Here is a 15,351-nt window from a genome sequence, read left to right as displayed (position 1 = left end):
CCATTGCACTCTTTGGTGTCTATCTGCCAAAACCCCAGACTGACACCTGCTGCACTGAGCTATCACTCAAAAACCTACCAGCAAATGCATTCTTACAACATGCATATGTGAGAGGCTTGTGTCAGAACTGCACACAAAGTCAAGTAAAAGAAATAACAAGGTTATTACAATTGATATTCTTAGCTCTAGCAAAAAGCATCAATTCAGTTGGTGTGGAGTCCAACTTCTAGTTCCGCAGAGCAGCACTATAGGGAATTCTGAAACATAAGAAACGAAAAATAGCTTGGCAACATTGCATCTCATTGAGGCTTTTCCTTTTATTCATCCCCACAGAGGGCCAAACTCTCACACAGTTGTTTTGGCTTGGACACATAATTAGATATAGACTCCTACTGCTGACACACACATTGCAGAGTACAGCCAGGTTGTGTTTTCCCTTCAAACCAACTCTAACAGAGATCACATGTTGGAAGGCACTTGAACACACGGCTCATTCAGTAAATGAAAAAGGTGTTGCCACATTCCCCACCGAGGGAAACGTGACTCTGGCTCAGCAGCTAGAATGAAGAAAACACACTTCAACATGTCAAGAGGCACACCTGGATAAAGGCAACCACCATGTCGGATGATAACAGCTTTCTGTTAGAGACAGCCACTAAATCCTGAATCCATTCAGACCAAAACATACTCACGATAAGCTGGATAAGGTACAGGGTGGGAGTTCTTTACCAACAAAATTTATGTACAGTATACAAAATACAAAAAAATGCAACATGTCTATGAACATAGATGTCATGGAAGAATTTTCAATGTCTAAATAAATTTTAGTGGTGAATGACTGTTACGCCCTTCACAGTTATACTCTGCATCAATGAAACCTTTACACTTATTTTTTTGTTGTTTTATAAATACTTATTTGAGCAACTTCTGGCTGAGCTAATTGTAACAGCTGAAGGCATGCTGATGACCACTAAATTGTGACCATCTTTGACCTCCTCAGTATGCTGCTGTGTGACTAGCTGAAAAATGGATAAGGTATTTTTCATCAGCGGTCAGTACCAATCCTGTGCTCATAATCCTGGGACTGATATAGTCTATAAAATGCCCCCAAAAGTGAAGAATAACTAGACCACAAGAATAATGCCATGCCAAGATTATCCATGAATAAAGTCACTGTGCCTAAAATGGCCACCCAGAAATCTGGATCCTGTAACAGGATAATGCACATCCCCACACTGCTCAGGTCACCACAGCCTTCCTGGAGCAAAACAACATTGATGTTCTGTCATGGCCAGCCTTTTTGCCTGATCTGTCACCCATTGAGCATCTCTGGGATCAGTTGGGACCAAGGTTATAATAGTTTTGGATTTTTAATTATAGTTTAGTTTTAATTAGTTTTGACTTTTTTTTTCTCTTATTCAGTTAGTTTTAATTAGTTTTTAGAGCAGGTTTGTTAGTTTTTATTAGTTATCATCTTTTTCTGAAGGCTTAGTTTTAGTTTAGTTTAGTTTTAGTATTAGTTTTAGTTATTTCATATATTTTATCTTCCTCATCATCCTATTCAAAGAAATTAGTGAGGCGCGGATATGGGTTACCCTGGACACTTTATTTGGGGGTCGGGTTAGGGCGGCTCATGGACTGAGCAGAGACACAATGTACCGTACAATGTATAAATTCCCTATAGAAGGTTGAGGTGGGGTGCAATCCATACACAACGTCACTTACGTGAAACAATGCGAACATGTGCAAAGCATGAGAGGAGATGCACAAAGCAGCCAGCAGTTAAAGCAGATAGAAACATATATAAACCAGCTAACCAGCAGTTAAAGCAGATAGAAACATATGTAAACCACTTATAAACATATCTAACCCAGTTCATCATCAGTAAACCACACCTTAGCAGATCTCTCATATCTTAATCATCTCCAGTTCCATTATTAGCCAACTTTGCTTCAGTTCAGTTCAGCTAGCTGTAGCTAGTAACATCAAACGTTTTTTAACAATATAACAGGTTCCATACCTCTGTAATTGGATTCGTTTTCATCCTCCTCTTTTCTCCTCTTCTAAACTGTGCAGTTAAGGCCTTGGAAGGCCTTTTCATGGTGATAAACTCTCCAGTTTTTACCTGGATGCTAGTTCAACACTGACTCTGTCCTTTAGCTCGACCCATGTATCACTACAGTAAACCCCAGACAGGACTGTGCTGCTGTGTCCCAGCTTTAGTCTGTATGTTCCAGGTAGAGTTAGGACCAGAAGACGACTGGAAACCACCAGTGACCAGACATGACAGACTGTGAAGTGTTGTATGGTGTCACCAGCTCAAACTGCTGGAGCCAAATAAATTAATTTCATATCAATCCGACATTGACAAAGACGAAAACGAAGGGAATTGTATCCATAATTTTTATACGTTTTAGTTAGTTTTGTAAGCTCACAATACAGTTTCAGTTAGTTACCGTTTTTTTCTTTTAATTAGAGTTTTTATTTATTTCAGTTAACGAAAATGTTATTTCAATTTGAGTTTTTGTCATTTCGTTCGTTTTCGTTAACGATAATAACCTTGGTTGGGACAACATGTATCCAGCAAGAAAACAAACGAAATGACGAAAACTAAAATTGAAAAAACATTTTTGTTAACTGAAATAAATAAAAACTCTAATTAAAAGAAAAAAAAACAACTAACTGAAACTGTATTGTGTGTTTACAAAACTAACTAAAACGTGTAAAAATTATGAATAAAATTCCCTTCGTTTTTGTCTTTGTCAATGTCGGATTGATATGAAATTGATTTATTTCGCTCCAGCAATTTTAGCTTGCGGCACCATACGACACTTCACAGTCTGTCATGTCTGGTCAATTGGAGTTTACAGTCGTCTTCTGGCCCCCACTCTACCTGGAACATACAGACTAAAGCTGGGACACAGCAGCAGAGTCCTGTCTGGGATGTACTTTAGTGATGCGTGGGGTTGGGTTGTTTTTTTTTTTGCTCACTGTATGTGTGCATGAGTGACAGAGACAGAGTGGAGCTGAATGACAGTGTCAGACAAGTGTAAGCATCCAGGTAAAGACTGGAGAGTTTATCACCATGAAAAGGCCCTCCAAGCCCTTAGCTGCACAGTTTAGAAGAGGAGAAAAGAGGAGGATGAAAACTAATCCAATTACAGACGTATGTAACCTATTATAATGTTAAAAAATGCTTGCTATTACTAGCTACAGCTAGCTGAAGTGAAAAGAAGCAAAGTTGGCTAATAATGGAACTGTAGATGATTAAGATATGAGATATCTGCTAAAGTGTGGTTTACTGCTGATGAACTGGGTCATATATGTTTATAAGTGGTCTACATATGTTTCTATCTGGTTTATATACGTTTGTATGCGGTTTACTGCTGGTTAGCTGGTTTATATATGTTTGTATGCAGTTTACTGCTGGTTAGCTAGTTTATATATGTTTGTATGCGGTTTACTATTGGTTAGCTGGTTTACGTATGTTTGTATGCAGTTTACTGCTGGTTAGCTGGTTTATATATGTTTGTATGCGGTTTACTATTGGTTAGCTGGTTTACGTATGTTTGTATGCAGTTTACTGCTGGTTAGCTGGTTTATATATGTTTGTATGCGGTTTACTGCTGGTTAGCTGGTTTACTTATGTTTGTATGCGGTTTACTACTGGTTAGCTGGTTTACATATGTTTGTATGCAGTTTACTGCTGGTTAGCTGGTTTACATATGTTTGTATGTGGTTTACTATTAGTTAGCTGGTTTATATATGTATGCAGTTTACTGCTGGTTAGCTGGTTTATATATGTTTCTATTTGATTTACTGCTGGTTGGCTGGTTTATATATGTTTCTCTCTGGTTTACTGCTGGCTGCTTTGTGCATCTCCTCTCACGCTTTGCACATCTTCGCATTGTTTTTGCGTAAGTGACGTTGTGTATGGATCACCCCCCCCCCCCAACCTGCTACAGGGAATTTATACATTGCATGTGTTTGTGTCACTGCTTAGTCAATGAGTTGCCCTAACCCGACCCCCAAATAAAGTGTCTGGGGTAACCGATATCTGCGCCTAACTGGTTTCTTTGAATAGGATGGTGAGGAAGATAAAATACATGAAATAACTAAAGCTAATACTAAAACTAAACTAAACTAAAACTAAGCATTCAGAAAAAACGATAACTAATAAAAACCAGCAAACCTGCTCTAAAAACTAATTAAAACTAACTGAATTAGAGAAAAAAAAAGTCAAAAATAATTAAAACTAAACTATAATTAAAAATCCAAAACTATTATAACCTTGGTATCCAGACACACTCCTCGTCCAACAAATGGCTAGACAGTGGTAACAGTCTTGCAGCAGGAGTGGCAGAACATCCCAGAACTAGGGATGGGAATCGAGAACCGGTTCTTTTTGAGAACCGGATCCCAGCAGCGCAACAAAATTCTGAAGATGCCCAAGTTTCCTCCCAGCTCTGTTTGTAAACACATGGTTTGTTTATGGTGGATGGCACTTCGAAATTGTTCACCGTAATGCAAGAGATTCAGGTGAGTAATCACAGAAAGACTTACAGATTCGTGATACTTAGGCTATGACTGAGGTTTTACAGATTTGATGAAAAATTGGTCATGAAAGTCTCCCGCACCTTTAAGGTATTATTGTCAAATACACTATGCCTACTACAATTTGTGTTTCCAAAGCGTAAAAAGCAAACAGAAATGTATTTTTTATTTATGCCTTCCGATACTCAATGCATGGGGCAAAGACCTCTGCTTCAAAATATTAGGTCTAAGTATCTTAAAGTTGTAATACCAATGACAGCCACTAGATGATGCTCAGATACGGTTATGAGTTTAACACTAACAAAACCAAAAAAATGACTTTATTACACAATGGTTGATGAAGTATAACATTTTAGTATCAGTATGCTAGAGTCAGTGTGCAGACGAAATATGCACCTACTTCAGGGTTATGGAGGGGGCCAATAGTTCCTACATTGAGTGTAATGCCATTGGAACACAATTTCTATTGCAGCTGATCTAGCAATTCCAGCGCTAAGTTAATAAGACATCGTCATCTTTCAAATTATCAAGTGTATTTTCTGTATTAGCGGACATTTATGTTGTAAATTCTGTTTTCTTTGGTATGTGTTAGCGTTTGTATAAATTTATAATATCTTAAACAACTGTTAAGTTCGATTTTCAGCTGTAGCCCTGTAGCTAGCTAGCTTGATTTGGCCAGCTGTTGAGATTTAACCACTGTAACCACAAATTATGGAGTTTGTCAGATAAGTTAACATTGGTACAAATTTGGTTGTCAGTGGGTTTTACTTAAGTTGTTTTGCTGAACCTGGTGTAGGGATGTAACGATATGAAAATTTTATATCAGGCTTATTATGACCAAAATTATCACGGTTACCATTATTATAGCGGAATTGTTGAAACTATGCTCAAAATGTTCAAAAAGTACTTGTTACACACACAGAAATAATTTAACCAAGTTGTATGTTGAAAAAAACAAAAAAACAAATAAAATAAAATAATAGGTACAATGTACTTTCTGTTGGCAGAAACATCCAAATATTAACAAGTAAACATCAAACATACAAATGTCCATTAAAGATGTCGCCTTATGGCCATTGTTTGACCATTTTCCATATCAAGTTTGAGTTGCTGTAGTTTCTATTTCAGAGATAAATAGATACACTATATTGCCAAAAGTATTGGCTCACCCATCCAAATAATCAGAATCAGGTGTTCCAATCACTTCAATGGCCACAGGTGTATAAAATCAAGTACCTAGGCATGCAGACTGCTTTTACAAACATTTGTGAAAGAATGGGTCGCTCTCAGGAGCTCAGTGAATTCCATTGTGAAACTGTGATAGGATGCCACCTGTGCAACAAATCCAGTCGTGAAATTTCCTCATTCCTAAATATTCCACAGTCAACTGTCAGCTGTATTATAAGAAAGTGGAAGTGTTTGCGAATGACAGCAACTCAGCCACGAAGTGGTAGGCCACGTAAACTGACGGAGTGGGGTCAGCGGATGCTGAGGCGCATAGTGCGAAGAGGTCGCCAACTTTCTGCAGAGTTGATCACTACAGACCTCCAAACTTCATGTGGCCTTCAGATTAGCTCAAGAACAGTGCGCAGAGAGCTTCATGGAATGGGTTTCCACGGCCAAGCAGCTGCATCCAAGCCGTACATCACCAAGTGCAATCCAAAGCGCCGGATGAAGTGGTGTAAAGCACGCTGCCACTGGACTCTAGAGCAGTGGAGGTGCGTTCTCTGGAGTGACGAATCGCGCTTCTCCATCTGGTAATCTGATGGATGGGTCTGGGTTTGGTGGTTGCCAGAAGAACGATACTTGTTGGACTGCATTGTGCCAAGTGTAAAGTTTGGTGGAGGGGGGATTATGGTGTGGGGTTGTTTTTCTGGAGCTGGGCTTGGCCCCTTACTTCCAGTGAAAGGAACTATGAATGCTTCAGCATACCAAGACATTTTGGACAATTCCATGCTCCCAACTTTGTGGGAACAGGTTGGAGCTGGCCCCTTCCTCTTCCAGCATGTGTTTGTGTATCGCTTCTTCTGGTTGACTTGTCAACAATGGCTGAGGTCACATTAAAGTGTCACTGTACATCGAATAAACAAAGCCCACTATATTTAAATTTTCATGGTTTTCCTTCAGATTTAGTTGAGAAGAGAAAATGGGTCGTCGCAATTCATTGAGATAAGGGGCCAAACTTCAGAATCCAATCAGGAAGTACGTTCATGTGTAACAGGTGCCCTGAACACTGGCATTTCAGGGAAGAGGATTACCAGGGAAACATCAGTGATATTGTGAAGGAAATAAAGAGGTGGAAACTTCACACAGGACTTCAAGCAATGTCGATTCTGTGCCTCTCCACTCTTCCTCCAGACTCTGGGACCTTGATTTCCAAATGACACGCAAAATTGACTTTCATCTGAAAAGAGGACTTGGACTTTTCACAGTCAGTGACGATTTGTGGTGCCATGGCATCTGCTGGTGTTGGTCCACTGTGTTTTCTGAAGTCCACAGTCAATGCAGCCATCTACCAGCAAATTTTAGAGCACTTCATGCTTCCTTCTGCGGACAAGCTTTATGGAGATGCTGATTTAATTTTCCAGCCAGACTTGGCACCTGCCCACACTGCCAAAGGTACCAAAAGCTGGTTCAATGACCATGGTATTACTGTGTTTGACTGGCCAGAAAACTCACCTAACCTGAACCCCATAAGGAATCTATGGGTGTTGTCAAGAGGAAGATGAGGGACGCCAGGTCCAACAAAGCAGATGACCTGGACCTGAAGGCCGCTATCAAAGCAACCTGGGCTTCCATTACAGGAAGTGCCATTACTGGGCAGTGCCACAGGTTGATCGCCTCCATGCCATGCCACATTGATGTAGTAATTCACGCAAAAGGAGTAGGGATCGACCGATAATCAGTCGGGCCAACACACATCAGCATCTGCCTTTTTTTTTTTTAATCCGATGGTCGATAACAGATCAATTTCAAACTGGGTTATTTTGGCTCTGATGCAGCTGCACCTCTCTTGGTCCACAGAAGTGAGAGTGAAACTTAACGCTCATTTACCTTTTTCCTACCTCCTGAATCTTTGCAAACTTTCTAGTGCAGGACAAGTTTAGATTGTGATTAAAAGCAAATGTCAAGGTCTGACAGTGAAATGATCCTGGTGGCAAGGTCTGACAGTGAAATGATCCTGGTGGTGGTGGGGATGTGTGGGCTTGGGTTGGGGGGGGGGCGTGCAGAAGTGAAAGTGAAACTTAACATTCATTTACCATTTACTAGGGATGTCCGATAATATCGGCCCACCGATAATATCGGCCCACCGATAATATCGGCCCGATGTTGGCAGAAAAATGTAATATCGGTGAATATCGGTATCGGTTTTTTTGCCTATCATTAAAACCGATAAAATAATGCCTTGATTTCACCGGCATTTACCAACGCATAAATGAAGCATTGTTTGTAGCTGAAAGAAATGTGCAGTTTTCAAAATTGTACAGTAGAGTTGCCACACTGTAATAGACTCATGGAGCGAGGGAGAGAAAATTAATAAATATGGCATTTTTTCCACAACTTAACTCTTTCTCTGCCAATGACGAGATTTTCCGTCACTCCGTGTTTTCACTGTTACACTGTAGTTGAAGCTGTTGCGGATCATGTGAATGACTTCCCTTAGTCCAAAAACAAACAATTAAGCAGCTTTTTCAGAAAAATGATGGACCGGGTTTGATGTTTTCGCACTGGAGTCTCCGTATCCCATGGCAACGCATCCAGCGGCAGTCACTGAATGAGGAAATGCAGACTGTGCAGGAACCGCACGCAGTTTCAAAAGCCTGAAAGATGATTATGGAGACAGAGTCTGACAATTCAATATATGATGGAGCTACAGAAGAACCATTTAGAGACAGGAACGGAGAAATAGAAGGTGAGGGAGACGGACACGGAACACGGGAAACACGGATCGGCTCAGGTCCGACACGGAGCGACACGGAGAAAATGACAGACAGGAGGAAGAGAAAAGAAATATTTATAGAGGACATTCAAGGAGAAGACAGACACACAGACATGGGACAAGACAAAGGACAGCTAGAGTTCATCTGTTAGAGTGAGTTCAGATTCAGACTGAGGACACAGAACAGATTCAGCTCCATAATGTCAGCAGGGACACAGGTAAGACACTGTTTGATTTGGCTTTAGTATGAAATAAATAAATAAATACATAAATTCATACATAGATAAATAACTAGATGTCCATATAATTATTTCCAGATCAAACACAGCAGGTGGTCCAACAGGAGGACTTGGTACAGCCAAGGAAAGGCCAGAAACCTGCAGTATTTAGTGCATTTGTTTCTTTTTTTCTTGAAAATGAGGAATATTGAAGTGTTTATATCAAAAAACTAAACTACTATGTGGAAGACTTATAACTGATGTATGTAAATGTGATAAGTTTAGAAGGAACCTGGTGCTTTAGAAGATGTTTGGTCTAAAGTTTGGTGTAGATTCCTCTAATATTTTGTGGAATGATGGGATATCTTAGAGCTGTTTGTTATTATTATTATTGTTGTTATTATTTTATTTTGTGATTTGGAATACAGTGTTACTGTTGGTAAATGAGAAAGAGTCAAAAATGTGAATAGGAAAACAATTTTATCTTGAAAATCAATATCTTTGGAAAAAAATGCAGTTTTCTCAGTTTTTTGCTCAAAATTCAGTTTTTTCCTGAAAATGACCAATATTCAAATGTTCATATCTCACGAACGAATGAAGATAGAATAAAATTGTTTCTTGTGTTTAAAAGTTGAAGTTCTGTTCTTTCTTTTGATGTATTCAGTGTTCACATGCTCCTAACACAACATTTTCAGTGAGCCTCCAGAGATTAGTGAAAATGACCAAAACGGTTGGCGCTGGCTACCAACTCACTGGAAAATGCTCTGGCGGGGAAAGAGTTAAGTTGAAGTATGTATTCTTTGCACAGACAGTGTTTACATTTTAAAAGCCTTGTTGCATTTGAGAATGCGTCCAATGGGGCATCACAATAAAATTAGGCATGATGTGTTTATTCCATGACAGGAGATATGTGATGTTACCTAAAATTAGTTTAATATCCCACATATATCGGCAGCGATATCGGTAGATATCGGAATCGGAATTTAAGCGTTGGACAATATCGACATATCGGTTTTTGGCAAAAAAGCCAATATCGGACATCCCTACCATTTACCTAAGTATAAAAAGTCTAATGCGACAGTTATGTTTTTTTTGTATGAAATGTATGGTGTGGCAGCAAGGATTTTGCCGTGGTCCTGCGCCAAAAAGCAGAGTTGTGGTGCTGCACCATGGCAAAACCTTTTATTGCAGTATAACAGGATAAGGGGATGGCAAGAGAATTGTGTGTGTGTGTAGGCCACATGAGAAGCTGCAGAAACTGACAGCAAAGCACCGTCTGTCTGAGAGAAAACTGTAGGGCAACAATGGTTGTTCAAGGCGAGACACGGCAGGCGAAAAAATCGATTTTTCATGCAGTGGTCAATTTTCATATTTTGGGCTAGCTCACTTCTTCAGTATGTGTTGCTTCAGTATGTGTTGTGACTTACTCAGCGGAAATGGATTGATGTCATTTGATGAAATGAAGCAAAAATTTAACCTTAGACAAGAGGAGTTTTGGAAATTCATACAGATTGGGCACTGTATTAAAACTACCCGGGGGAGGAACCCTGACCCTGTGACCAGGATTCAAGAGTTAGTCTTTGTAACTAGACATAAAAAACATGGAGCTTCTAAATTTTATGAACTTTTCAGGGAGGCACGATCCCCCCATTTAGAGGGGCTGAGACTGTGCTGGGAGAAAGATGTGGGGGAACAGATCTCAGCAGATAGATGGATGAAGTTGGTTGCATCCTGGCATAACTGTTCTTGTGAAGCACATTCTCAGCTAATTCAGTACAAATTGTTAAATAGAAACTACTGGACACCTAGTAAAATGGCCAAACTAAAACTTAGGGACAGTGATAAATGCTGGAGGTGCCAGAAGGAAGTGGTTACACGTTGCACATGTTATATTCTTGTGAAAAAAATATACAACTGTGAGAAGGGGTTGTTACCCTCTTAAATGATTTGTTCCGAATGCTACTGTCCAAGACTCCAGCTCTGTGTATTTTGGGTCTGCTGCCAGACAATAACACTCTGACTGCAAGACAGAGACTGTGGATACGTTTAGCTACTACTACAGGATGTAGAATAATTCTGAGACACTGGAAATCATCTAGTCCCTGCTGTTTTAAGGAATGGATTGAATTGATGACAAGAATGGCTACCTTTGAGCGAGTCACATACAGAGTAATGGGGAGAGAAGACATTTACAATAAAGTCTGGGGCTCCTTTCTGATGTCAATAGAGAGGATGTCTATATAAACGTAAGGTGCAGGGTCTGGTCTGACCTAATCCAGTATACTGACTGAGAGGTAGAATAAGAGGACAAATGTAGAACTTATATGTAAGGCACAAGTGTTGTTTTTTTTTATTTATTTATTTTAGTTTGTTTGCTGGTGTTTGTTAGTGTTTGTCTAAAGTGCATATTTGAAAACCAGACAGTGAATGATGTTTATGTTTTCTATTTTGTGATGATGGCATATGTTGTACTGTCTGTCAAAATATCAATTAAAAAAAAAAAAAAGTATGTGTTGCTGCTATAAAGAAAATGCAATGCAATTTATGAGAGCAACAGAGCCCGTCTCACTGGAGAGCTTACTGAACAACTCTGCTTTTGCACCACAATCTGGTGCTGCTCAACTGGGACTACTAATTGATTTGAAACTCACATTTCTGTCCAGATTGTGTTAAGCTTTGTTTTGTTTATGTTATAAAACTACAGGAAGCTATTTATTTATTTAAATTTTCAGTTAACTTTATAAGAGATGCTGCTGAAGCTGGGAACTCCCTGCACTTGTGGTTTTTGTTTGAACTTAAAACAAAGACAAGTGAGAGATAAAATACCATTTCAGGTATATTGAAATTTAGGAAAACTTTATTTACTGTAGAAAACTTGTGGGAGCAATTCATTTGTTAAATTTTTTATTTAACTTTATAAGACATGCTGCTGAGCCTGGGAACTCCCTGCACTTTTTTGTTAGATGATGTCTATTGTCGAAGATTAAAAAAAACCCCTTTGACATGTTGGAAATCTGAAAAGCTGCAAAGGCATTTCAAGTTTAAACAAACTTAAGTGTTGGAGTTCATATTATTAAAAATTTTGATGCCAATATTTTCACTTTCACTGCAAATGAATATCAGCTCCAAATATCGGTTATCGGCCTCCCTGACTGCTAATAATCCGTATCGGCCCTGAAAAAACTAATCGGTCGATCTCTAAAAAGGAGGCCCAACCAAGTATTGAGTACACAGAAATTAACATACTTTTCAGAAGCCAGACATTTCTGTTTAAAATATTTTTTTTTAATTGATCTTATGTAATATTCAAATTTTCTGAGACACAGAATTTTGGGTTTTCATTATCTATAAGCCATAATCATCAAAATTTCAAGATATAAAGGCTTGAAATATTTCACTCTATGTCTAATGAGTCTATATGATATATTGGTTTCACATTCTGAAATTAGTGACAAAAAATATTGTGTTTTTCATGATATTCTAATTTTTTGAGATGTACCTGTATGGGTGCTGCACCTGACTTCCAACACCATCAGTTCTGTTTTCCATACCAACACAATCTTATGTTGACTTTTCTGCCCAATCTCAGCTTGTCTCAGTTCTTACCAAACAGACAAGTTCATATCAACAGGTTCATATCAGTGTTTGCTGGTGCACACTGCTTTATTCCAGTGTCTACCTGGCACACATGGTGCTTGGATTTCTTTCTACAAATAGTTAGCCTACCACTTTAGTTTTTGAACAGCAGTTTCTCAATGGTAGCAATCAGCGGCACCATGACATTATTTTTTCTAAACACGCCAAAACACAACACGGTTCTATTACAGAGGAACTGACAAGTCACATCACAGTTCTGTGCTGTTCTTTACCTGGTTGTAGGCCAAGTTATTTCTCTGGTGCCAAGACCCTTACATCCCCTGAAAGCAACAGCGGTGTTTTTTTTTAGCTTTAGTGAAGCTTTGTGGTTTACGTAGAACTCCCTTCTCACTTCAGGCAAAAGGTGCAACTGCTCAGCTTGTCCCCCCGAGAGCGACAGAAACATTCCCTGGGAGGAATTCACCTCAGGAGTATCTTGATCTGCCATTATAAATACCCTATACAGTAAACACAGCAGCGTCCTGGTAAACTCGTACAATGGGCTTCACAAAGGTCAAAACAGAGCCTTGAAGTAAAGCCATTCTCCTTTCACTGTCTGTAGAACTGAGTTTTAGTTAAGTTCTGGTGCTGCTTGGTGTCTCGCGAGGGGAACCTTTGAGCGAGCAGCTCCATCTCAGTCAGGCTATGTGTGTAGCAGCCAGGCCTGATTTGGCAAAGGCTCAGCACCATCTCCGTCAGTGAACTAATCCTGGATTGAGCCGATCGGAAACTCAACAAACAGAGCTCTACTGGCCCTGTGGCCTCCCCCCTCCCCACACACACCTCTGCCCTCCCCTCCCCTGTTCATAGCATGCAAATAGTCTATCCTGTATGTAGCAGCATGCTGAGACATTCATAGTTCAGATAAGTGAGTGTGAGGCAGAAACTGAACAACCACAGGCAGAGTTCTTCTAAACTAGGAGTGTCAAACATAAGGCCGGTGAGCCAAAGCTGGCCCACTAAAGGGTCAGATCGACAAATGAATCTGTTAAATGCAAAATTACTAGTGTTGGGTAGCGATTAAATTTTTAAATCATGATTAATCGCGTGGATTTCTGTGATTAATCACGATTAATCGCATAGTTATGGGTGGGGGGGGGGGGGGGGGTTGCCGGCATCAATAGCGTGTATTTCCTTTCAGTGATATTTCAAACTTGAAGTACTTCGGTGATAAAAATTAATTCCACATTGCAGTGCTTCCAAAAGTCCACTAATAAGTCCAATAATGTGTGATGTTCAGTTGTTAAAAGCAAGCAAAGGGGGCCCTCTAGTGGTCGGAATAAATTGCACTAATGTATGTTTTGTCCTTTCAGTGTTCCTGTAGTCAGTTTGGACATAAGAAGGAACTGACAGACACGTTTCTTTCACTCTGTTTGTATGGCCAGAAAAACGTTTGCCTGTGAGTATTTTATGTTCAGTTGTTGTAAGAATGAATAGTATAAAATATCTCTGATGTGAACCTTTGTTGCTGGATAAAAAGACGTTGTAAATCTTAAATTAATCTGTAAATGCTAATCATTAGCGTGTCTATGGATTTTCCCATTCAAGTTAGCATTGAGCAAGCGATCTTTTTCCCATTCATTTAACTGTATAATGCCATGTAAATGTACTAAGGCAATGAACAGAACTGAGAAATATTTTTTATGTATGTTGCAGTTTTACAGTGAGTCTCAAGTAAAAGATTTGGACAGAAGTTTTGGGCGTCCAGCTTTTCTTGGGAAACCTGTTGTCTATCTGCCGAGCTAATCGCTACACGCACACAAGCAGAAGCAGAATAATAGGAGTGTACTGTCTTCGCTAAGATGTCTGTACTTTGTCTGAGCTACACAGCGAGCTAAACTCTGAATTGACGATGCAAGATATGTCCTCTTTGAAGTTTGCAGCTTTAATGTACATACTTGACATCATGCAGATTGACAGAGTGAAACTATAAAATAAAGACAAAATAATTCAATTAGTTATGTCTATTAATGATATGCATATTCACGGCGAATGCATAGATGTAATTATTATGAACTTAAATTGACTGCTAATACAACAATCACATCGTAAATAAGTAAAGGTTAGTTCAAAGGCTGGCATATTATACCTAAACACAACCAATGAATAAACTTAGCATGAGCCTGCATAAAGAATTAGCAACCCATCTCCGACTGCTAGCATAAATGAATTAGTTTAATCATGTTAATAACACATTGTAATAAACACATCCAAAATAACGTCATAAACATGTTTCTAACAGCACATTCGCATGTGAAATTATTCAGCAAACAACAGAATGATTGATACATACAGGCATTGCTTCTGCAGGAGTTAAACAAAGTTTGATTCAGCATTACTCGGAAAATTCGCTCACTCTTCTCCTCTCAGCTACACCGGCACCGGTGCTTGGTGCGTGTGGAGCGCTAAAATAAAAGCATGAGTTTCAAAATAAGAGTCCGTATGTATAAATGAACTAAGACTTGCCTGAAAGGCAGAACGGCATTAACGGGAGATAAAAAAAAAATTGTCTGCGTTATTTAACGAATGCGTTAATGCGGTAATAACGCGTTGACTTGCCCAGCCCTAAAAATTACACTGAAAACATTAACAATCACAGGTGTAAAATCATTTTTGTTCAGGGGTCCCATACAGACCAATTAGATCTCAAGTGAGTTACAGCAGTAAAGTACTATAATAATAACCTATAAATTATGACAACACCAAATTTTTCTCTTTGTGTAAAAAATTACATGAAATTACATTACATTTACAAACTATCTTTTCACAAAAAATGTGAATAATCTGACAAAAATATGATCAACATAAAAATAGCTACAATTGCACTTATATTTCTTACAAAATTTCAGTTTGTTCAAGTTATTCACTTTTTTAAAGGATACTTTGTACATATAAACATTTTCATAATGTAATTTGAAATTTTCACTTTTTTGTTATTTATATTACCAATTTATTATGATTTTTTGTTATTATTTTACTGGTATGACCCATGCAAGAGTCATA

General features: G+C 38.9%; 1 protein-coding gene across 2 annotated transcripts in view; it reads right to left on the bottom strand.

Annotated features, from left to right (window-relative positions):
* scap (SREBF chaperone) overlaps nucleotides 1–15,351 on the bottom strand; it is a 68,991-nt gene that overhangs the window by 51,839 nt on the left and 1,801 nt on the right. Inside the window, exon 1 of one of the 2 annotated variants that reach the window (XM_030157555.1) lies at nucleotides 12,582–12,796. The exons of the other annotated variant lie outside the window; for it this stretch is intronic. Within the exon in view, the coding sequence (XP_030013415.1) occupies nucleotides 12,582–12,796 (215 nt within the window). Of the gene's footprint in view, nucleotides 1–12,581; nucleotides 12,797–15,351 lie in introns of those variants that run through there. 2 annotated transcript variants of the gene reach the window in all.

This window comes from Sphaeramia orbicularis, chromosome 16 (assembly GCF_902148855.1).
Source record: "Sphaeramia orbicularis chromosome 16, fSphaOr1.1, whole genome shotgun sequence".
In the NCBI taxonomy this organism is placed as follows: domain Eukaryota; kingdom Metazoa; phylum Chordata; class Actinopteri; order Kurtiformes; family Apogonidae; genus Sphaeramia; species Sphaeramia orbicularis.
The sequence above is the reverse complement of the archived record's forward strand: the minus strand, read 5'-3'. Positions and strand labels throughout refer to the sequence as shown.